Genomic DNA, 19,440 nt, shown 5'->3' with positions numbered 1-19,440 from the left:
AATGAATGTGATGTACTCATAGAAAAACCTCCACCCCAAGGGGATGGAGAGAATAAACGGTGATAGTTACAACTGACAGAAATAAAAGACGGTGTCAATACAGCAGCTAGCAAACAGTCACATACAATGATTATGTAATATAATCACAATCGAAAACATAAATAATACAGGAATTTTATACTTCCTGTATTATTTATTTTTCCATGTTGAATTTTAGGTAATGTTTTAGGATTATTTTTGTTGACCGGTCTATGAATTGTATTATATGTGTGAGAATAAATAGGTTTATAATTTAGCATTTATGATTTTCTCTGATGTGTTTTAATGACTTTTACAAAGGCCAAATTGTGATGACTAGGTCAGAGCATCTCCAGAACGGCACGCCTCATGTGGTGTTCCCGGTATTCAGTGTTGTTACCTAACAAGAGTGGTCCAAGGAAGGAGAACCTGTGAACCAGCGACGGAGTCATGGGCGCCCGAGGCTCATTGAGGAGCGTGGGGAGCGAAGGCTCGCCTGTCTGTTCCTATCCCACAGAAGAGCTATGATAGAGAGGTGTTAGAACACACAGTGCAGCGCCCATGCTGACCCCTGCCCACCACCGAAAGCACCTACATTGGGCAAATGAGCGTCAAAACTGAACCATGGTGCAATGGAACGAGACCTGGTCTGATGGATCACGTTTTCTTTTACATCATGTGGACAGCCGGGTGCGTGTGCGTCATTTACCTGGGGAAGAGATGCATTATAGGAAGAAGGCAGCCGACGGGGGCAGTGTGATGCTCTCGGCAACGTTCTGCTGGCAAACTTTGTGTCCTGCCATTCATGTGGATGTTCCTATGACACGTGCCACCTACCTAACCATTACTGGAGACCTAGTAACCCCTTCATGACACGTACCACCTACCTAACCACTGCTGGAGACCGAGTAACCCCTTTAGGACACCTACCTAACCATTGCTGGAGACCTAGTAACCCCTTTATGACACATACCACCTACCTAACTATTGCTGGAGACCTAGTAACCCCTTTATGTCACGTACCACCTATCTAACCATTTCTGGAGACCTAGTAACCCCTTTATGACACGTACCACCTACCTAACCATTGCTGGAGACCTAGTAACCCATTTATGACACGTACCACCTACTTAACCATTGCTGGAGAACTAGTAACCCCTTTATGACACGTACCACCTACCTAACCATTGCTGGAGACCTAGTAACCCATTTATGACACGTACCACCTACTTAACCATTGCTGGAGAACTAGTAGCCCCTTTATGACATATACCACCTACACAAACATTGCTGGAGACCTAGTAACCCCTTGATAGCATTGGTATTCCCTGATGGCAGTGCCCTCTTTCAGCAGGATAATGTGCCCGGCTGCCACACTACAAACAGTGATCAGATGGAGCATCTGTGGAATGTGCTGGAAAACCAGAGGTCCCACCTCACAGGATCTGCTGCTAACGTCCAGGTGCCAGATACCACAGGACACCATGAGGGGACTTGTGGAGACCTTGTCTTGAAGGCTGTTTTGGCGGCACCAGCGGACCTACACAATATCAGGCAGGTTTGAATGTTATGGCTGATGGGTGTATATACAGTATATATGGGGGCAAATGTATTTTAGCAATCTCTTATGGGTGTCAAAGTACGGTATGATTCTATTAAGGAATCAATATTTTTATATTATATTAACTTATATTTCTCTATCAAATGAATGGGGCAATACTATCTGAGCGTTAATGGCGCAATGTTTGGTTGTTAGAGATGGGTGGTCCCGCCATCCACCTCCTACTCCCCAGAATCACTTTCGCTCATTCCGGATCGCTCCTGTCAGTCTTACCGATTGGTGATGATCCTCTCACTAGATCATCACTGGGTCAGGTCAGGACAGGTCAGATGACCTGGGAGTGAGCAGACATTACCCTGAGTGTACACTGAGCCTGTACATAGCGATAGTATATTACTAATATTCATTCCACTCCACAAGGCTCACAGTTATCATCATCGCTATAACCCCTACAGTAACATCCTATTTTCACAGTCATTAGTGAGTGCGGGAGGCGTGTACAGGCTGCCATATCAACCACGATTATCAGACACCGACGTCCACTTGGTTGCTGGTGGTACTCCCATGATTGAGAGTGCATTATTTCCCAGCTTTCCCCAAACTAGGAACCTTTATCACGAAAGACTTAGGACCTGATTCAGACCCGGACGCTAAGAAGCGTTCGCTCGTAGCTGGCCGATGTTCGCATTCTGCACATGCATCGCAGTGCGCGAACCAGTGCGAAAGCTCAGGAAGCGTTCGCTTGCTGCGCATAGACAGCCCAGCAGAGTGATTGACAGGAGAGGCCGTTTGTGGGTGGTGACCACTAGAAACGGGGGAGTGGAGGTGCAAACGCAGGCGTGCCCGAGCGTCTTAATGCCGTTGCAGAGGCGTGCATAATTAACAGGTAGCGTCATTGTACACGTCACCTGATTGTATTTCACACTGAAGTGATCGCAGTGCTTGCAGTAGGGTATAGTCATCCTCAAGTGCTGCGATCGCATCCGATGGTCCTTGAAGTACCGATGGTTACATTCACTTACTAGAGATGACGTGGCCAAGTTGGCCTCTTAAGACAGACTGGTGGGCGTCTGCATACACAAAGTGATCGCACGCCAAGACATAGTGGGCGTGCTTATGCCTTGCCATGCGATCGCCTGCCTTGCTGGGTGTGTGCTGGATTTTAATATACTGGGTGCGAGCGAACGCATCTAGCGAGCGGCTCTGAATGAGCTCCTTAGTTCTAAGATCCAGATTCAGTAAGTGTGTGGCAGCATTTCAGGTCTCCTCTTCCCACCTCGTATGTGTGCTACTGCCAGACACACTGACCGGACATAAACGGTGGACAAGAATTAGACCCCATCTGGGTCACCTACAGACAAGTCACACAGGACACAGACCATTCTTATGGTTCTGAAACTTTTTGCACAATAAACTGCAGTGTTTCCCAACCTCGGTCCTCCAGGCACACCAACAGTCCAGGTCTTAGTGATATCCACGCCTCAGCACAGATGTTTAAATCAAAATAACTGAGATACTAATTAAGACACCTGTGCTCAAGTATGGTTACATGAACTGGTTGGTTTATTGGGAAGTGTCTGCAGAGAGGGGATAGTGGACAGATAGCAGGTGTGGAGCTGTCACCGGTATTGGGGTCTGCAGATAAGGGGCAGTGGTTAGATGGTGAATGAGGGGCTCAGCTGATATTGGGGTCAGCGGCGGGGATAATGGGTATATGGAGGAAGAGGGGCTCAGGCTGATATTAGGGTCTGCGGAGGGGACAGTGGATAGATGGAGGAAGAGGGGCTCAGGCTGATATTGGGGTCTGCGGAGGGAATAATGGGTAGATGGAGGAAGAGGGGCTCAGGCTGATATTAGGGTCTGCGGAGGGGACAGTGGATAGATGGAGGAAGAGGGGCTCAGGCTGATATTGGGGTCTGCGGTGGGGATAATGGGTAGATGGAGGAAGAGGGGCTCAGGCTGATATTAGGGTCTGCGGAGGGGACAGTGGATAGATGGAGGAAGAGGGGCTCAGGCTGATATTGGGGTCTGCGGAGGGGATAATGGGTAAATGGAGGAAGAGGGACTCAGGCTGATATTGGTGTTTGCGAGGGGATAATGGGTATATGGAGAAATAGGGGCCTCAGGCTGATATTGGGGTCTGCGGAGGGGATAGTGGACAGATGGAGGATGAGGAGCTCAGGATATTATTGGGGTCTGCAGAGAGGGGGCGGTGGATAGATGGAGGAAGAAGAGCTCAGGCTATTATTGGGGTCTTGGACACTTGGAGGAAACGCGTCAGTGTATCCCTTATAGGTGACCACTCACCACCATGCTGGATTGACTTGCACGCTGTACCTTCACTTTATCCTAAGGACTATTATGGATATGGACTATGGGCCTGATTCAGACCCACTCGCGAGCGGCTGTCCGCTCGCAAGTGGGTCGATGTTATGGACTGAGCATGCGCACGACGGAGGGAGCTCCGTGGTGCGCATGCGCCAGACGCGACGAGCGAAGGAAAGTCCTTCGCTCGTTGTGTCCGATCAAAGGGGGCGTGCTGTCAATGTTGATTGACAGCACGCCCCCTTTGGTGGGCGTGCCTCCCTGACGGGGGCGTTCCCACGGGAACGCCTCCCGTCAGAAGCCGGCCCACTGACATCACTAGTGATGTCAGTGGGAGTGATTTTGGCTCTGATAGAGCCAAAATCACTCCGGAGCTTGCGGTTGAAAACCTCAACCGCAGGCTCCGGCTCGCAATTTCGATGGTCGCGATGGTCGAGACCATCGTGGCCATCACAATGCACGCTCGTATAGCCTGTGGGTGGTGACCCACAGCTATACGAGCGTCCAGGAGGACGCTCCATGAAAATGGAGCCCGGCCCTCATTCAGAGCGTGCGCTCTGCTCAGAGCGTACGGCTCTGAATGAGGGCCTATGTGCAAGTATATGCCAACAATGACCTTTTTCAGTGTGGAGTGTGTCCCTATAAGATAAGGGAACCTGAACTTTTTATATTCATATTTTTATTGTTTATTGTGTTTTTATTATAAATTGGTTCATGGTGTATGCTACACCAAATAAAGAACAATTGTTTTGCATGGAATATCGACTTTTTCTCATTGTCTGACCGAGGAATACGAGAGGTCTGGAGGACATGAGAGGAGGACTCATCAGCTCTTAATTATAAGGAGTTGCATTGAGTGGATGGAGGTGTGACCACCACTACACAAAGATACCTTTATGTGATCATCATACACTTACCTTGGGTAAGTGTGTCAGAGAAACTTCGTGGATTGTGCATTGCCTTAGAGATTGTGAAGACTTACCATTGCAGTATCTCTATTCTCTTCCATGTACTAAGCTTACGGCGAGGAATAACACCGCCTAGTGTGGACGGAGGTCTTCTATAACAAACCATTTCCTTCACACAAGAGGGAAACACAGAGACTTTTGTGGTCTTTCCATTTGTTATTTGTTGTGTTGTGGGGTTTTTAGTGTAATCCCTAGGAAGGGACGGAGCAGCTGTGAGCTTACACGCTGGTTGTGTTTTATTATCTATTATTGGGGTCGGCGTGGGGATAGTGGATAGATGGAGGAAGAGGGGCCTCAGGCTGATATTGGGGTCTGCAGATAGGGGGCGATGGATGAAGAGGGGTTCAGGCTGATATTGGGGTCTGCGGAGGGGATAGTGGATAGATGGAGGAAGATGGGCCTCAGGCTGATATTGGGGTCTGCAGATAGGGGGCGGTGGATAGATGGAGGAAGAGGGGCCTCAGGCTGATATTGGGGTTTGCAGATAGGGGGCGATGGATGGAGGAAGAGGGGTTCAGGCTGATATTGGGGTCTGCGGAGGGGATAGTGGATAGGTGGAGGAAGAGGGGCCTCAGGCTGATATTGGGGTCTGCAGATAGGGGACGGTGGATGGAGGAAGAGGGGTTCAGGCTGATATTGGGGTCTGCGGAGGGGATAGTGGATAGATGGAGGAAGAGGGGCCTGAGGCTGATATTGGGGCCTGCAGATAGGGGGCGGTGGATAGATGGAGGAAGAGGGGCCTCAGGCTGATATTGGGGTCTGCAGAGAGGGGACGATGGATAGATGGAGGAAGAGGGGCTCAGGCTGATATTGGGGTCTGGAGGGGATAGTGGATAGATGGAGGAAGAGAAGCTCAGGCTGATATTGGGGTTTGCGGAGGGGATAGTGGATAGATGGAGGAAGAGGGGCCTCAGGCTGATATTGGGGTTTGCGGAGGGGATAGTGGATAGATGGAGGAAGAGGAGCTCAGGCTGATATTGGGGTCTGCAGATAGGGGGCGGTGGATAGATGGAGGAAGAGGAGCTCAGGCTGATATTGGGGTTTGCGGAGGGGATAGTGGATAGATGGAGGAAGAGGAGCTCAGGCTGATATTGGGGTTTGCGGAGGGGATAATGGATAGATGGAGGAAGAGGGGCTCAGGCTATTATTGAGGTCTGTGGAGAGGGGACGGTGGATATATGGAGGAAGAGGGGCTCAGGCTAATATTGGGGTATTTGGAGGGGACGGTGGATAGATGGAAAAAGAGGGGCTCAGGCTAATATTGGGGTATTTGGAGGGGATAATGGATAGATGAAGAGGGGCCTCAGGCCGATACTGGGGTCTGCAGAGAGGGGACGATGGATAGATGGAGGAAGAGGGGCTCAGGCTGATATTGGGGTCTGGAGGGGATAGTGGATAGATGGAGGAAGACGGGCTCAGGCTATTATTGGGGTTTGCGGAGGGGATAATGGGTAGATGGAGGAAGAGGGTCTCAGGCTATTATTGGGGTCTGCGGAGAGGGGACGGTGGACAGCTGGAGGGCGGGGGAGTCAGGCTGACGTCAGTGTTGGGACGCTGTTGTACCAGGCCTGCTCCTCTTCCAGCTGTGTGATGTTTTCTAACCTCTTATTACTCCCTAGCATCCGCTTCTGGCTCCGCCTTCTGCGCACACACGGTCACCTCATCAACGATTACTTTTTTTAAGGCTTCATATGACTGAGCACCCACAATACATGACCCAATGGGCCTTTGATACGCCCGGAAGCACCTTCCCCCCATAGATAGTGACAGAGAACAGGACTTAGAACTTGGTGGCTTAGTCTGGTTTTGATTTGATTACATAAGGAGACAACGTGGTATATAATCAATGCGTGAGAAAACGAGGGTGCTCTGCAAGCTGTAGCCTTATACTATACTTATAATGGGGAGCTCTGCTGGGGTATAACGCCACGTTCTGTAGGAGAACCGACGGGGGAAGGGTCCGACACTGACTGGACATGCACTGTTAGTGCATCCACCTTGTCCAGTAGGAGTGAGTAGATGTACGGTGCAAGCTATGGCCGGCATCCCATGGATGGACTAGTCTGAGGGGTACAAGGTGGCTTCATTTAGTTTTTGGCAATGGAGGGAGTGAGGGCACACAGACTGGGCATCACCATTACTGTGATAATTTGTGCCGCTAACAACCCAGGTGAATAGGGGCCCCAAGACGCAGGAAGGAGCCAGGGACCAGGCCGGGTATGTACAATGTCTTTAATTCCCTGCTTGTTGCATTGCTCATGCCACTAAAACCCAGAAAGTGAAATAAAAAGGAGGAGGAGGAGAGCCCCTGGGGTGGAGGAAGGGACAGTATACACCCTGATATCTGGTGACCCGGCATTACCAGGCAGACTCGTTCCATCTCTCCTGGCGATCAGAGTACCGTCCCTCCCGGGCAGGGTGCTGCGCTCTCTTCCATAGTCACTGACTGACTGACCAGGAAACTTTGGCAATGTCCGCACATTAAAAATGCCTGGTAAATTACACAGTGCAAAATCTGACAAAAAAGTGCCATTAAAACATGTGTCGCCCCATCCAAATGACCTCCATACCCCCCTGTAACTGCCCCGACCCCCATGTTTGGCCCCATAACCCCTGCGGTAGCAGCCTCCACAAGCAGAGCGGTTTGGTCAGTGAAACGCGCTGGTCTGTCGCTGGCAGGTACGTGATGGAAATGGAATTGTGCCTGGGAACAGCCCCAGTCTTGTAAGAAAGGTCTCGTTGTGAAAAGCCCCATTAAGTCCGCAGTGGTCCCAGAGAAATGGTCCTATCGCGCCACGTGGCTGCCGGGCAGCGTGCTATTGGCCAGGCGGATGACTGGTAACGGATGCGCCTCGGTGTTGAACACCCAGTTGTCTAACGGCAGAAGGTCGTCGCTGGAGAAGAGGAGGTACAGGTACCTGGGGGCGGGAGAGACAGCAATTAGAGGAGACAACAGGGGCGGAATTCGGTTCCTCTCTGGTCAGAAAATACATCCACAGTGACTGGTTCATCTATTACATCCCTTTACCCAGAAGTCTATGCTCCTTTTGGGGAATAATTTGTGAAAATAATAAAAGCATATATAACAAATCACCTTTCATTCAGGTAGTACTGAGCTTGTGTTATATACCATCCGGATATCATGTATCACCCGGTATCAGCTCCATTCTATGTCATCTAATGCTAATCACGTGGGTGACAGACACTTCTCACCCCACTCTTTGGTCATCTTCCCCCCGTGTCAGTGACACCCCCCCCACCTCACCCTTCTGCAACAATTCTGACATCTTCAACTTTCCATTCCTGCCGCCACCTCCTCACCTTCACCCTCCGGGCACCCAAATCCTTTGATGGGTGGATGGGGCACTCACTGATGGGAGGAGCTAGGCGGATGGGTGCATTCAGTGATGGGGAGTGTTTCCTGATGGGAGGAGCTAGGCGGATGGGTGCAGTCAGTGATGGGCGGTGCTAGGGAGTGTTTCCTGATGGGAGGAGCTAGGCGGATGGGTGCATTCAGTGATGGGCGGTGCTAGGACGTGTTTCCTGATGGAAGGAGCTAGGCGGATGGGTGCATTCAGTGATGGGCGGTGCTAGGGAGCGTTTCCTGATGGGAGGAGCTAGGCGGATGGGTGCATTCAGTGCTAGGGAGTGTTTCCTGATGGGAGGAGCTAGGCGGATGGGTGCATTCAGTGATGGGCGGTGCTAGGAAGCATTTCCTGATGGGAGGAGCTAGGCGGATGGGTGCATTCAGTGATGGGCGGTGCTAGGACGTGTTTCCCGATGGGAGGAGCTAGGCGGATGGGTGCAGTCAGTGATGGGCGGTGCTAGGGAGTGTTTCCCGATGGGAGGAGCTAGGCGGATGGGTGCATTCAGTGATGGGCGGTGCTAGGGAGTGTTTCCTGATGGGAGGAGCTAGGCGGATGGGTGCATTCAGTGATGGGCGGTGCTAGGGAGCGTTTCCTGATGGGAGGAGCTAGGCGGATGGGTGCATTTAGTGATGGACGGTGCTAGGGAGTGTTTCCTGATGGGAGGAGCTAGGCGGATGGGTGCATTCAGTGCTAGGGAGTGTTTCCCGATGGGAGGAGCTAGGCGGATGGGTGCAGTCAGTGATGGGCGGTGCTAGGGAGTGTTTCCTAATGGGAGGAGCTAGGCGGATGGGTGCATTCAGTGCTAGGGAGTGTTTCCTGATGGGAGGAGCTAGGTGGATGGGTGCATTCAGTGATGGGCGGTGCTAGGAAGCATTTCCTGATGGGAGGAGCTAGGTGGATGGGTGCATTCAGTGATGGGCGGTGCTAGGAAGTGTTTCCTGATGGGAGGAGCTAGGCGGATGGGTGCATTCAGTGATGGGCGGTGCTAGGGAGCGTTTCCTGATGGGAGGAGCTAGGCGGATGGGTGCATTTAGTGATGGACGGTGCTAGGGAGTGTTTCCTGATGGGAGGAGCTAGGCAGATGGGTGCATTCAGTGCTAGGGAGTGTTTCCTGATGGGAGGAGCTAGGCGGATGGGTGCATTTAGTGATGGGCGGTGCTAGGGAGTGTTTCCCGATGGGAGGAGCTAGGCGGATGGGTGCATTCAGTGATGGGCGGTGCTAGGGAGTGTCTCCCGATGGGAGGAGCTAGGCGGATGGGTGCATTCAGTGATGAGCGGTGCTAGGGAGTGTTTCCCGATGGGAGGAGCTAGGCGGATGGGTGCATTCAGTGATGGGCGGTGCTAGGGAGTGTTTCCCGATGGGAGGAGCTAGGCGGATGGATGCATTCAGTGATGGGCGGTGCTAGGGAGTGTTTACTGATGGGAGGAGCTAGGCGGATGGGTGCATTTAGTGATGGACGGTGCTAGGGAGTGTTTCCTGATGGGAGGAGCTAGGCGGATGGGTGCATTTAGTGATGGGCGGTGCTAGAGAGTGTTTCCTGATGGGAGGAGTTTGTTTGATGCTAAGGTGCTAATGGAAAGATTGTATCATTAATAACGGTGTAACGTTCTCACTTCAGCGTCTCGGCCAGAAAGAAGCTCTGCTGCACGTCATCATACGCCGGTGCCGAGGAGTAAACGTCCTTCAGACCCGAAAACCCTCCACTCACTCGGCAGTACTTCTCAATGGCCTGCAGGTGGAGACAAAGCCACATCAGCACACAGTACAACACAGCTGGGCACGGCGCACTTCTCTGGGCTATGGCAGATTATTATTACACACACCTGTGCCGCTTCCCAGCCCCAAGTCCGGTATTTAGGGTCGTGAGTGAAGCGCCACATGTACCAGTACGTTTCGATCACCTCTGGCCGCAGGATGTAGTATTTCTCATTCTGACGCACGGCCACGGCTTCGGCGCCCCCGTCAAACTTAAAAGCTTCGGGGCCCAATTTCAGCACTGAGAACAGAGGAAGATACAAGGGAGGCGTGAAAAGCACAGCAGAGGGGCGGGGCTATGCAAATGATATGCAGAGTGAGAGGAGCAAGATGCCACCCAGAGCTTCGGTAAGGGGTGACAAGAAGGTGTTACCCCTTACTAGTGCTAGTGTCCACTCACCTGTCCGGTCGTAGGACTCATGGCATGTGTGGGCAATCTCTGCGCCCAGCTGAAGGTAGTGCCCGGCCTTGTCTCCTGGAGACCCATCTGCACCAAGCGCTAACATGCCGCCTGCAAAACAGGTCAAGTGGCCCATCTTTCTCTCTAGGTGACCATTCTTCCACTCGCCAATAAAGGTCAGCCCCCCGTTTGACTTGCGGATGAGGTGCTTCTCGATGGCCTGTAACAGGGCAAGCAGGAAGTCATTATATTGCGAGCATACGGCGGTGAGGGCCGACTTTCACGTCAGTATTCCAGAAGGTGGCGCTACAGAGCCAGAAAATAAAAACAGCTCCTCGGAAAGGGAAATGCAAAACTTTGTTAGAGAACTAAATACGTCTCCAAAGCACAATACTGACCCCGTTATACAGCTAAACAGCCCCAATACGAGGGTACAATAAACAATTATCATATCACGATGCGTAAGCACTCACTTCAATGGCGTTGTCATACATCTTCCGAGCATCAATGTCAGTCCGGTCAGACACCAGCCAGGCCTTCAGGAGATACTCGTAGAAGCTGTCTCCTAATCCGCCCACCGAGGTGTGGTCTGTGAGGAAAAGGAAACGTTAGAAATAAACCTGAACAGCGTCCAATCATCAAGACTCTCACTGACCGCGTGTGCTAGCTGCAGGGTCTACGGGCTGGATTGAATTAGCCACGGAAGCCACAGAACACGTTCGCGCACTAAGTCTCAGGTCATTGATTCTGCTTGCAGCCTATATAGGAGCGAGTACAGTCCGCCTGCCGTAACTGGTAAGAAAAATGCGCAACAATGGCAGCTCGCGTGTGATTGAATCTGGCCCAATCTGTCTTCTACACACAGACCCCGGGAACATGGTACGGGGCGGCCGCAGTGGCTGATGTTAGAGGCTGAGGAGCAGGCAGGTCACTGTACTTATAACTCCCATACGGCTATAATACGTCCCCTATAGCCCTAACGCATACTCTGAGACCAACTCCCCATAGAGCACCTGCCAGCCCTGTACCATCCACTCATCACTAGCTCTCTAATAACCATAAAGACTCCAACACTTACGCTGCCCCCATCGGCCGGTTCTCGGATTCAAATAGTTTGGGTAGAGTCCATTGGGACGATCCATTTTCTGCAGAAGTTTTCGGATATGCATGACCTACAAGATGGACAAGAAACCCATATATATTCCTCACTCTTTGCTCTATACACAGGTGTATATCATAACATCCTCCAGACAGACGGACGCAAAGAGCTGCCTGCGCTACCATAACATCTCAACAACCACAACAAGGAGAAAAGGAGGCTGTGATTGGAGAGAGACGGGAAGAAAAGAGGAGGCTGGGACTGGATTCAGCAGGGAAGGAGAGAAGTCTGGAATGGATTAAGGAAGACAGGAAATATAGGAAGCTGCGGTTGTACTGTGTATGGAATGAGACTGCATTGAGAGGAAAATGAGAGGAGGCTGGGAGTGTACTAGGAGGGAAGGAGAGGAGGCTGGGAGTGTACTAGGAGGGAAGGAGAGGAGGATGGGAGTGTACTAGGAGGGAAGGAGAGGAGGCTGGGAGTGTACTAGGAGGGAAGGAGAGGAGGCTGGGAGTGTACTAGGAGGGAAGGAGAGGAGGATGGGAGTGTACTAGGAGGGAAGGAGAGGAGGCTGGGAGTGTACTAGGAGGGAAGGAGAAGAGTCACTAGGACATTTTGTCCTCTTTGTCTCTAAGTTAGTATGACATAAGTGTGATGTAGATCTATACCTTTGTAGATAAACTAATAGCTTTGAATGTAATAGACCTAGTGTGCCCTTCTTTAGAAGTACTTTACACTGTGTGTTCCCCTGTATAGATTAGAACGGGATGTAAGAGCTGCAGAACTCACCTTATTGTAATATACAGGATTCCCAGTCAGGTAGGTCAAGTGCACAAACTCCAGGTGGAGGGTCCCGAACTCAGCCAGGATGCTGCTGCCTGCAGATGCCCACCCCCAGTTCCTTCCAACACCACTAGGGGGAGACAGGAGAGAGGTCACAGAGATCACATACATATTCCCAGACCCAATGCAGCACAGAGATAGACAAATATATTAATGGTTTATTATAGAGATCATAACAGGGTTCTGTGATCCAGACCAGACAGATAAGACAATGGTAATATAATCAGGAAAAGCCACATTGCAGAAAAACTGGAAAGACAAAGATTTGGGTTCTGTGGTGCAGAAGGACAAAATTCAGTAAAATATAACTTTTATTACGTATATTAAAGTACCATAATTAAAGATAACTGCAAAATAAAACTCAATTATAGAAAATGTGAACGAAGATAGAAATAGTGATTAAACAGTGCTGTGTGCAGGAACGCTGCAGATGGTTTCCTTTACTTCTATACAAAGCCACGGTGCAACCATACAGGTATGTATCCCGCTATGGCCTGGGCAGTTACAGGTATGTATCCCGCTATGACCTGGGCAGTTACAGGTATGTATCCCGCTATGGCCTGGGCAGTTACAGGTATGTATCCCGCTATGGCCTGGGCAGTTACAGGTATGTATCCCGCTATGGCCTGGGCAGTTACAGGTATGTATCCCGCTATGGCCTGGGCAGTTACAGGTATGTATCCCGCTATGGCCTGGGCAGTTACAGGTATGAATCCCGCTATGCCCTGGGCAGTTACAGGTATGTATCCCGCTATGGCCTGGGCAGTTACAGGTATGTATCCCGCTATGGCCTGGGCAGTTACAGGTATGTATCCCGCTATGGCCTGGGCAGTTACAGGTATGTATCCCGCTATGGCCTGGGCAGTTACAGGTATGTATCCCGCTATGGCCTGGGCAGTTAGAGGTATGTATCCCGCTATGGCCTGGGCAGTTAGAGGTATGTATCCCGCTATGGCCTGGGCAGTTAGAGGTATGTATCCCGCTATGGCCTGGGCAGTTAGAGGTATGTATCCCGCTATGGCCTGGGCAGTTAGAGGTATGTATCCCGCTATGGCCTGGGCAGTTAGAGGTATGTATCCCGCTATGGCCTGGGCAGTTAGAGGTATGTATCCCGCTATGGCCTGGGCAGTTAGAGGTATGTATCCCGCTATGGCCTGGGCAGTTAGAGGTATGTATCCCGCTATGGCCTGGGCAGTTAGAGGTATGTATCCCGCTATGGCCTGGGCAGTTAGAGGTATGTATCCCGCTATGGCCTGGGCAGTTAGAGGTATGTATCCCGCTATGGCCTGGGCAGTTAGAGGTATGTATCCCGCTATGGCCTGGGCAGTTAGAGGTATGTATCCCGCTATGGCCTGGGCAGTTAGAGGTATGTATCCCGCTATGGCCTGGGCAGTTACAGGTATGTATCCCGCTATGGCCTGGGCAGTTACAGGTATGTATCCCGCTATGGCCTGGGCAGTTACAGGTATGTATCCCGCTATGGCCTGGGCAGTTACAGGTATGTATCCCGCTATGGCCTGGGCAGTTACAGGTATGTATCCCGCTATGGCCTGGGCAGTTACAGGTATGTATCCCGCTATGGCCTGGGCAGTTACAGGTATGTATCCCGCTATGGCCTGGGCAGTTACAGGTATGTATCCCGCTATGGCCTGGGCAGTTAGAGGTATGAGTGCTAAGGACCTGCTGGGGTCAGACATTAACAGGATCCTAATCAGTGCTGGGCTCTGCTTCACATACAGAGCACACAGGCAGGGGGAAGGGCTTATACACAGAGCACACAGGCAGGGGAAGGGCTTATACACAGAGCACACAGGCAAGGGCTTATTCACAGAGCACACAGGCAGGGGGAAGGGCTTATACACAGAGCACACAGGCAGGGGGAAGGGCTTATACACAGAGCACACAGGCAAGGGCTTATACACAGAGCACACAGGCAGGGGGAAGGGCTTATACACAGAGCACACAGGCAGGGGGAAGGGCTTATACACAGAGCACACAGGCAGGGGGAAGGGCTTATACACAGAGCACACAGGCAGGGGGAAGGGCTTATACACAGAGCACACAGGCAGGGGGAAGGGCTTATACACAGAGCACACAGGAAGGGTAAGGGCTTATACACAGAGCACACAGGCAAGGGGAAGGGCTTATACACAGAGCACACAGGCAGGGGGAAGGGCTTATACACAGAGCACACACGCAGGAGAAAGGGCCTATACACAGAGCACACACGCAGGGGGATGGGTTTATACACAGAGCACACGCAGGGGGATGGGCTTATACACAGAGCACACAGGCAGGGGGAAGGGCTTATACACAGAGCACACACAGGGGGAAGGGCTTATGCACAGAGCACACGCAGGGGGAAGGGCTTATACACAGAGCACACGCAGGGGATGGGCTTATACACAGAGCACACGCAGGGGGATGGGCTTATACACAGAGCACACGCAGGGGGATGGGCTTATACACAGAGCACACGCAGGGGGAAGGGCCTATACATAGCACACTCGCAGGGGGAAGGGCTTACACACAGAGCACACGCAGGGGGAAGGGCTTACACACAGAGCACACGCAGGGGGAAGGGCTTACACACAGAGCACACACAGGGGGAAGGGCCTATACACAGCACACTCGCAGGGGAAAGGGCTTATACATAGAGTACACACGCAGGGGGAAGGGCTTATACATAGAGCACACACGCAGGGGGAAGGACCTATACACAGAGCACACACGCAGGGGGAAGGGCCTATAGACAGAGCACACACGCAGGGGGAAGGGCCTATAGACAAAGCACACACGCAGGGGGAAGGGCCTATAGACAGAGCACACACGCAGGGGAAAGGGCTTATACACAGAGCGCACAGTCTCACTATACCCACTAAATGATAGTCTAAGACCCTCCAGTACACCCTCCCTATAACACCACTAGGTGATAGTTGGAACAAGAAGAATGAATAATTTCAGGCTATAAATCACCACAAAAGGAAATGGTCTTACACACTGTATCCAGTAACTCCCTCCCAGTAACTCCCTCCCAGTAACTCCCTCCCAGTAACTCACCTCTTCAGATTGACCATGGCCCAGGGGATGCCTGTTGGAGTATTAAATGCAGGAAGCAATTTTTCTGCCAGCAGCACAGCCTTATTCTTAAACACCTGGAAAAGAGGAAATCTATGGTAACATCACACAGGGGTATTATAGAGACCTGTACAACACCTGATGTATAGTGTGTAATACAGTCTGCTCCCTGTATACAGCGCTGTGTCTCCTGTGTCACAGTCACCAGCCATACACTGATCACTCTATGGTAACATCACACAGGGGTATTATAGAGACCTGTACAACACCTGATGTATAGTGTGTAATACAGTCTGCTCCCTGTATACACCGCTGTGTCTCCCTGTGTCACAGTCACCAGCCATACACTGATCACTCTATGGTAACATCACACAGGGGTATTATAGAGACCTGTACAACACCTGATGTATAGTGTGTAATACAGTCTGCTCCCTGTATACAGCGCTGTGTCTCCTGTGTCACAGTCACCAGCCATACACTGATCACTCTATGGTAACATCACACAGGGGTATTATAGAGACCTGTACAACACCTGATGTATAGTGTGTAATACAGTCTGCTCCCTGTATACAGCGCTGTGTCTCCCTGTGTCACAGTCACCAGCCATACACTGATCACTCTATGGTAACATCACACAGGGGTATTATAGAGACCTATACAACACCTGATGTATAGTGTGTAATACAGTCTGCTCCCTGTATACAGCGCTGTGTCTCCTGTGTCACAGTCACCAGCCATACACTGATCACTCTATGGTAACATCACACAGGGGTATTATAGAGACCTGTACAACACCTGATGTATAGTGTGTAATACCGTCTGCTCCCTGTATACAGCGCTGTGTCTCCTGTGTCACAGTCACCAGCCATACACTGATCACTCTATGGTAACATCACACAGGGGTATTATAGAGACCTGTACACCTGATGTATAGTGTGTAATACAGTCTGCTCCCTGTATACACCGCTGTGTGTCCCTGTGTCACAGTCACCAGTCATACACTGATCACTCTATGGTAACATCACACAGGGGTATTATAGAGACCTGTACAACACCTGATGTATAGTGTGTAATACAGTCTGCTCCCTGTATACACCGCTGTGTCTCCTGTGTCACAGTCACCAGCCAAACACTGATCACTCTATGGTAACATCACACAGGGGTAATTATAGAGACCTGTACAACACCTGATGTATAGTGTGTAATACCGTCTGCTCCCTGTATACAGCGCTGTGTCTCCTGTGTCACAGTCACCAGCCATACACTGATCACTCTATGGTAACATCACACAGGGGTATTATAGAGACCTGTACACCTGATGTATAGTGTGTAATACAGTCTGCTCCCTGTATACAGCGCTGTGTCTCCTGTGTCACAGTCACCAGCCAAACACTGATCACTCTATGGTAACATCACACAGGGGTATTATAGAGACGTGTACAACACCTGATGTATAGTGTGTAATACAGTCTGCTCCCTGTATACACCGCTGTGTCTCCCTGTGTCACAGTCACCAGCCATACACTGATCACTCTATGGTAACATCACACAGGGGTATTATAGAGACCTGTACAACACCTGATGTATAGTGTGTAATACAGTCTGCTCCCTGTATACAGCGCTGTGTCTCCCTGTGTCACAGTCACCAGCCATACACTGATCACTCTATGGTAACATCACACAGGGGTATTATAGAGACCTGTACAACACCTGATGTATAGTGTGTAATACCGTCTGCTCCCTGTATACAGCGCTGTGTCTCCCTGTGTCACAGTCACCAGCCATACACTGATCACTCTATGGTAACATCACACAGGGGTATTATAGAGACCTGTACAACACCTGATGTATAGTGTGTAATACCGTCTGCTCCCTGTATACAGCGCTGTGTCTCCTGTGTCACAGTCACCAGCCATACACTGATCACTCTATGGTAACATCACACAGGGGTATTATAGAGACCTGTACACCTGATGTATAGTGTGTAATACAGTCTGCTCCCTGTATACAGCGCTGTGTCTCCCTGTGTCACAGTCACCAGCCAAACACTGATCACTCTATGGTAACATCACACAGGGGTATTATAGAGACGTGTACAACACCTGATGTATAGTGTATAATACAGTCTGCTCCCTGTATACAGCGCTGTGTCTCCTGTGTCACAGTCACCAGCCATACACTGATCACTCTATGGTAACATCACACAGGGGTATTATAGAGACGTGTACACCTGATGTATAGTGTGTAATACAGTCTGCTCCCTGTATACAGCGCTGTGTCTCCCTGTGTCACAGTCACCAGCCATACACTGATCACTCTATGGTAACATCACACAGGGGTATTATAGAGACCTGTACAACACCTGATGTATAGTGTGTAATACAGTCTGCTCCCTGTATACAGCGCTGTGTCTCCCTGTGTCACAGTCACCAGTCATACACTGATCACTCTATGGTAACATCACACAGGGGTATTATAGAGACGTGTACAACACCTGATGTATAGTGTGTAATACAGTCTGCTCCCTGTATACACCGCTGTGTCTCCCTGTGTCACAGTCACCAGCCATACACTGATCACTCTATGGTAACATCACACAGGGGTATTATAGAGACCTGTACACCTGATGTATAGTGTGTAATACAGTCTGCTCCCTGTATACACCGCTGTGTCTCCCTGTGTCACAGTCACCAGCCATACACTGATCACTCTATGGTAACATCACACAGGGGTATTATAGAGACCTGTACAACACCTGATGTATAGTGTGTAATACAGTCTGCTCCCTGTATACAGCGCTGTGTCTCCCTGTGTCACAGTCACCAGTCATACACTGATCACTCTATGGTAACATCACACAGGGGTATTATAGAGACCTGTACACCTGATGTATAGTGTGTAATACAGTCTGCTCCCTGTATACAGCGCTGTGTCTCCCTGTGTCACAGTCACCAGTCATACACTGATCACTCTATGGTAACATCACACAGGGGTATTATAGAGACCTGTACAACACCTGATGTATAGTGTGTAATACAGTCTGCTCCCTGTATACACCGCTGTGTCTCCTGTGTCACAGTCACCAGCCATACACTGATCACTCTATGGTAACATCACACAGGGGTATTATAGAGACCTGTACACCTGATGTATAGTGTGTAATACAGTCTGCTCCCTGTATACAGCGCTGTGTCTCCCTGTGTCACAGTCACCAGTCATACACTGATCACTCTATGGTAACATCACACAGGGGTATTATAGAGACCTGTACAACACCTGATGTATAGTGTATAATACAGTCTGCTCCCTGTATACAGCGCTGTGTCTCCTGTGTCACAGTCACCAGCCAAACACTGATCACTCTATGGTAACATCACACAGGGGTATTATAGAGACCTGTACAACACCTGATGTATAGTGTGTAATACAGTCTGCTCCCTGTATACAGCGCTGTGTCTCCCTGTGTCACAGTCACCAGCCATACACTGATCACTCTATGGTAACATCACACAGGGGTATTATAGAGACCTGTACACCTGATGTATAGTGTGTAATACAGTCTGCTCCCTGTATACAGCGCTGTGTCTCCCTGTGTCACAGTCACCAGCCATACACTGATCACTCTATGGTAACATCACACAGGGGTATTATAGAGACCTGTACAACACCTGATGTATAGTGTGTAATACCGTCTGCTCCCTGTATACAGCGCTGTGTCTCCCTGTGTCACAGTCACCAGCCATACACTGATCACTCTATGGTAACATCACACAGGGGTATTATAGAGACCTGTACAACACCTGATGTATAGTGTGTAATACAGTCTGCTCCCTGTATACAGCGCTGTGTCTCCTGTGTCACAGTCACCAGCCATACACTGATCACTCTATGGTAACATCACACAGGGGTATTATAGAGACCTGTACACCTGATGTATAGTGTGTAATACAGTCTGCTCCCTGTATACAGCGCTGTGTCTCCCTGTGTCACAGTCACCAGCCAAACACTGATCACTCTATGGTAA

At 50.4% G+C, this 19,440-nt stretch overlaps 1 protein-coding gene across 1 annotated transcript in view; it reads right to left on the bottom strand.

Annotated features, from left to right (window-relative positions):
• Nucleotides 1-7,090: 7,090 nt before the first annotated feature.
• Nucleotides 7,091-19,440, bottom strand: part of MAN1A2 (mannosidase alpha class 1A member 2) — an 85,795-nt gene continuing 73,445 nt past the window's right edge. Inside the window, exons 6-13 of the mRNA XM_088462273.1 lie at nt 15,399-15,493; nt 12,285-12,408; nt 11,475-11,568; nt 10,870-10,985; nt 10,397-10,616; nt 10,065-10,237; nt 9,855-9,970; nt 7,091-7,790 (exon numbers count right to left, since the gene is read on the bottom strand). Coding sequence (XP_088318399.1) covers nt 7,658-7,790; nt 9,855-9,970; nt 10,065-10,237; nt 10,397-10,616; nt 10,870-10,985; nt 11,475-11,568; nt 12,285-12,408; nt 15,399-15,493 — 1,071 coding nt within the window. The 3' untranslated portion in view covers nt 7,091-7,657. The remainder of the gene's footprint in view (nt 7,791-9,854; nt 9,971-10,064; nt 10,238-10,396; nt 10,617-10,869; nt 10,986-11,474; nt 11,569-12,284; nt 12,409-15,398; nt 15,494-19,440) is intronic.

This window comes from Taudactylus pleione, unplaced genomic scaffold, assembly GCF_031769625.1.
Source record: "Taudactylus pleione unplaced genomic scaffold, aTauple2 ptg001181l, whole genome shotgun sequence".
Lineage (NCBI taxonomy): Eukaryota > Metazoa > Chordata > Amphibia > Anura > Myobatrachidae > Taudactylus > Taudactylus pleione.
Note: the sequence above shows the minus strand (reverse complement) of the source record. Positions and strands in the feature narration are given on the sequence as shown.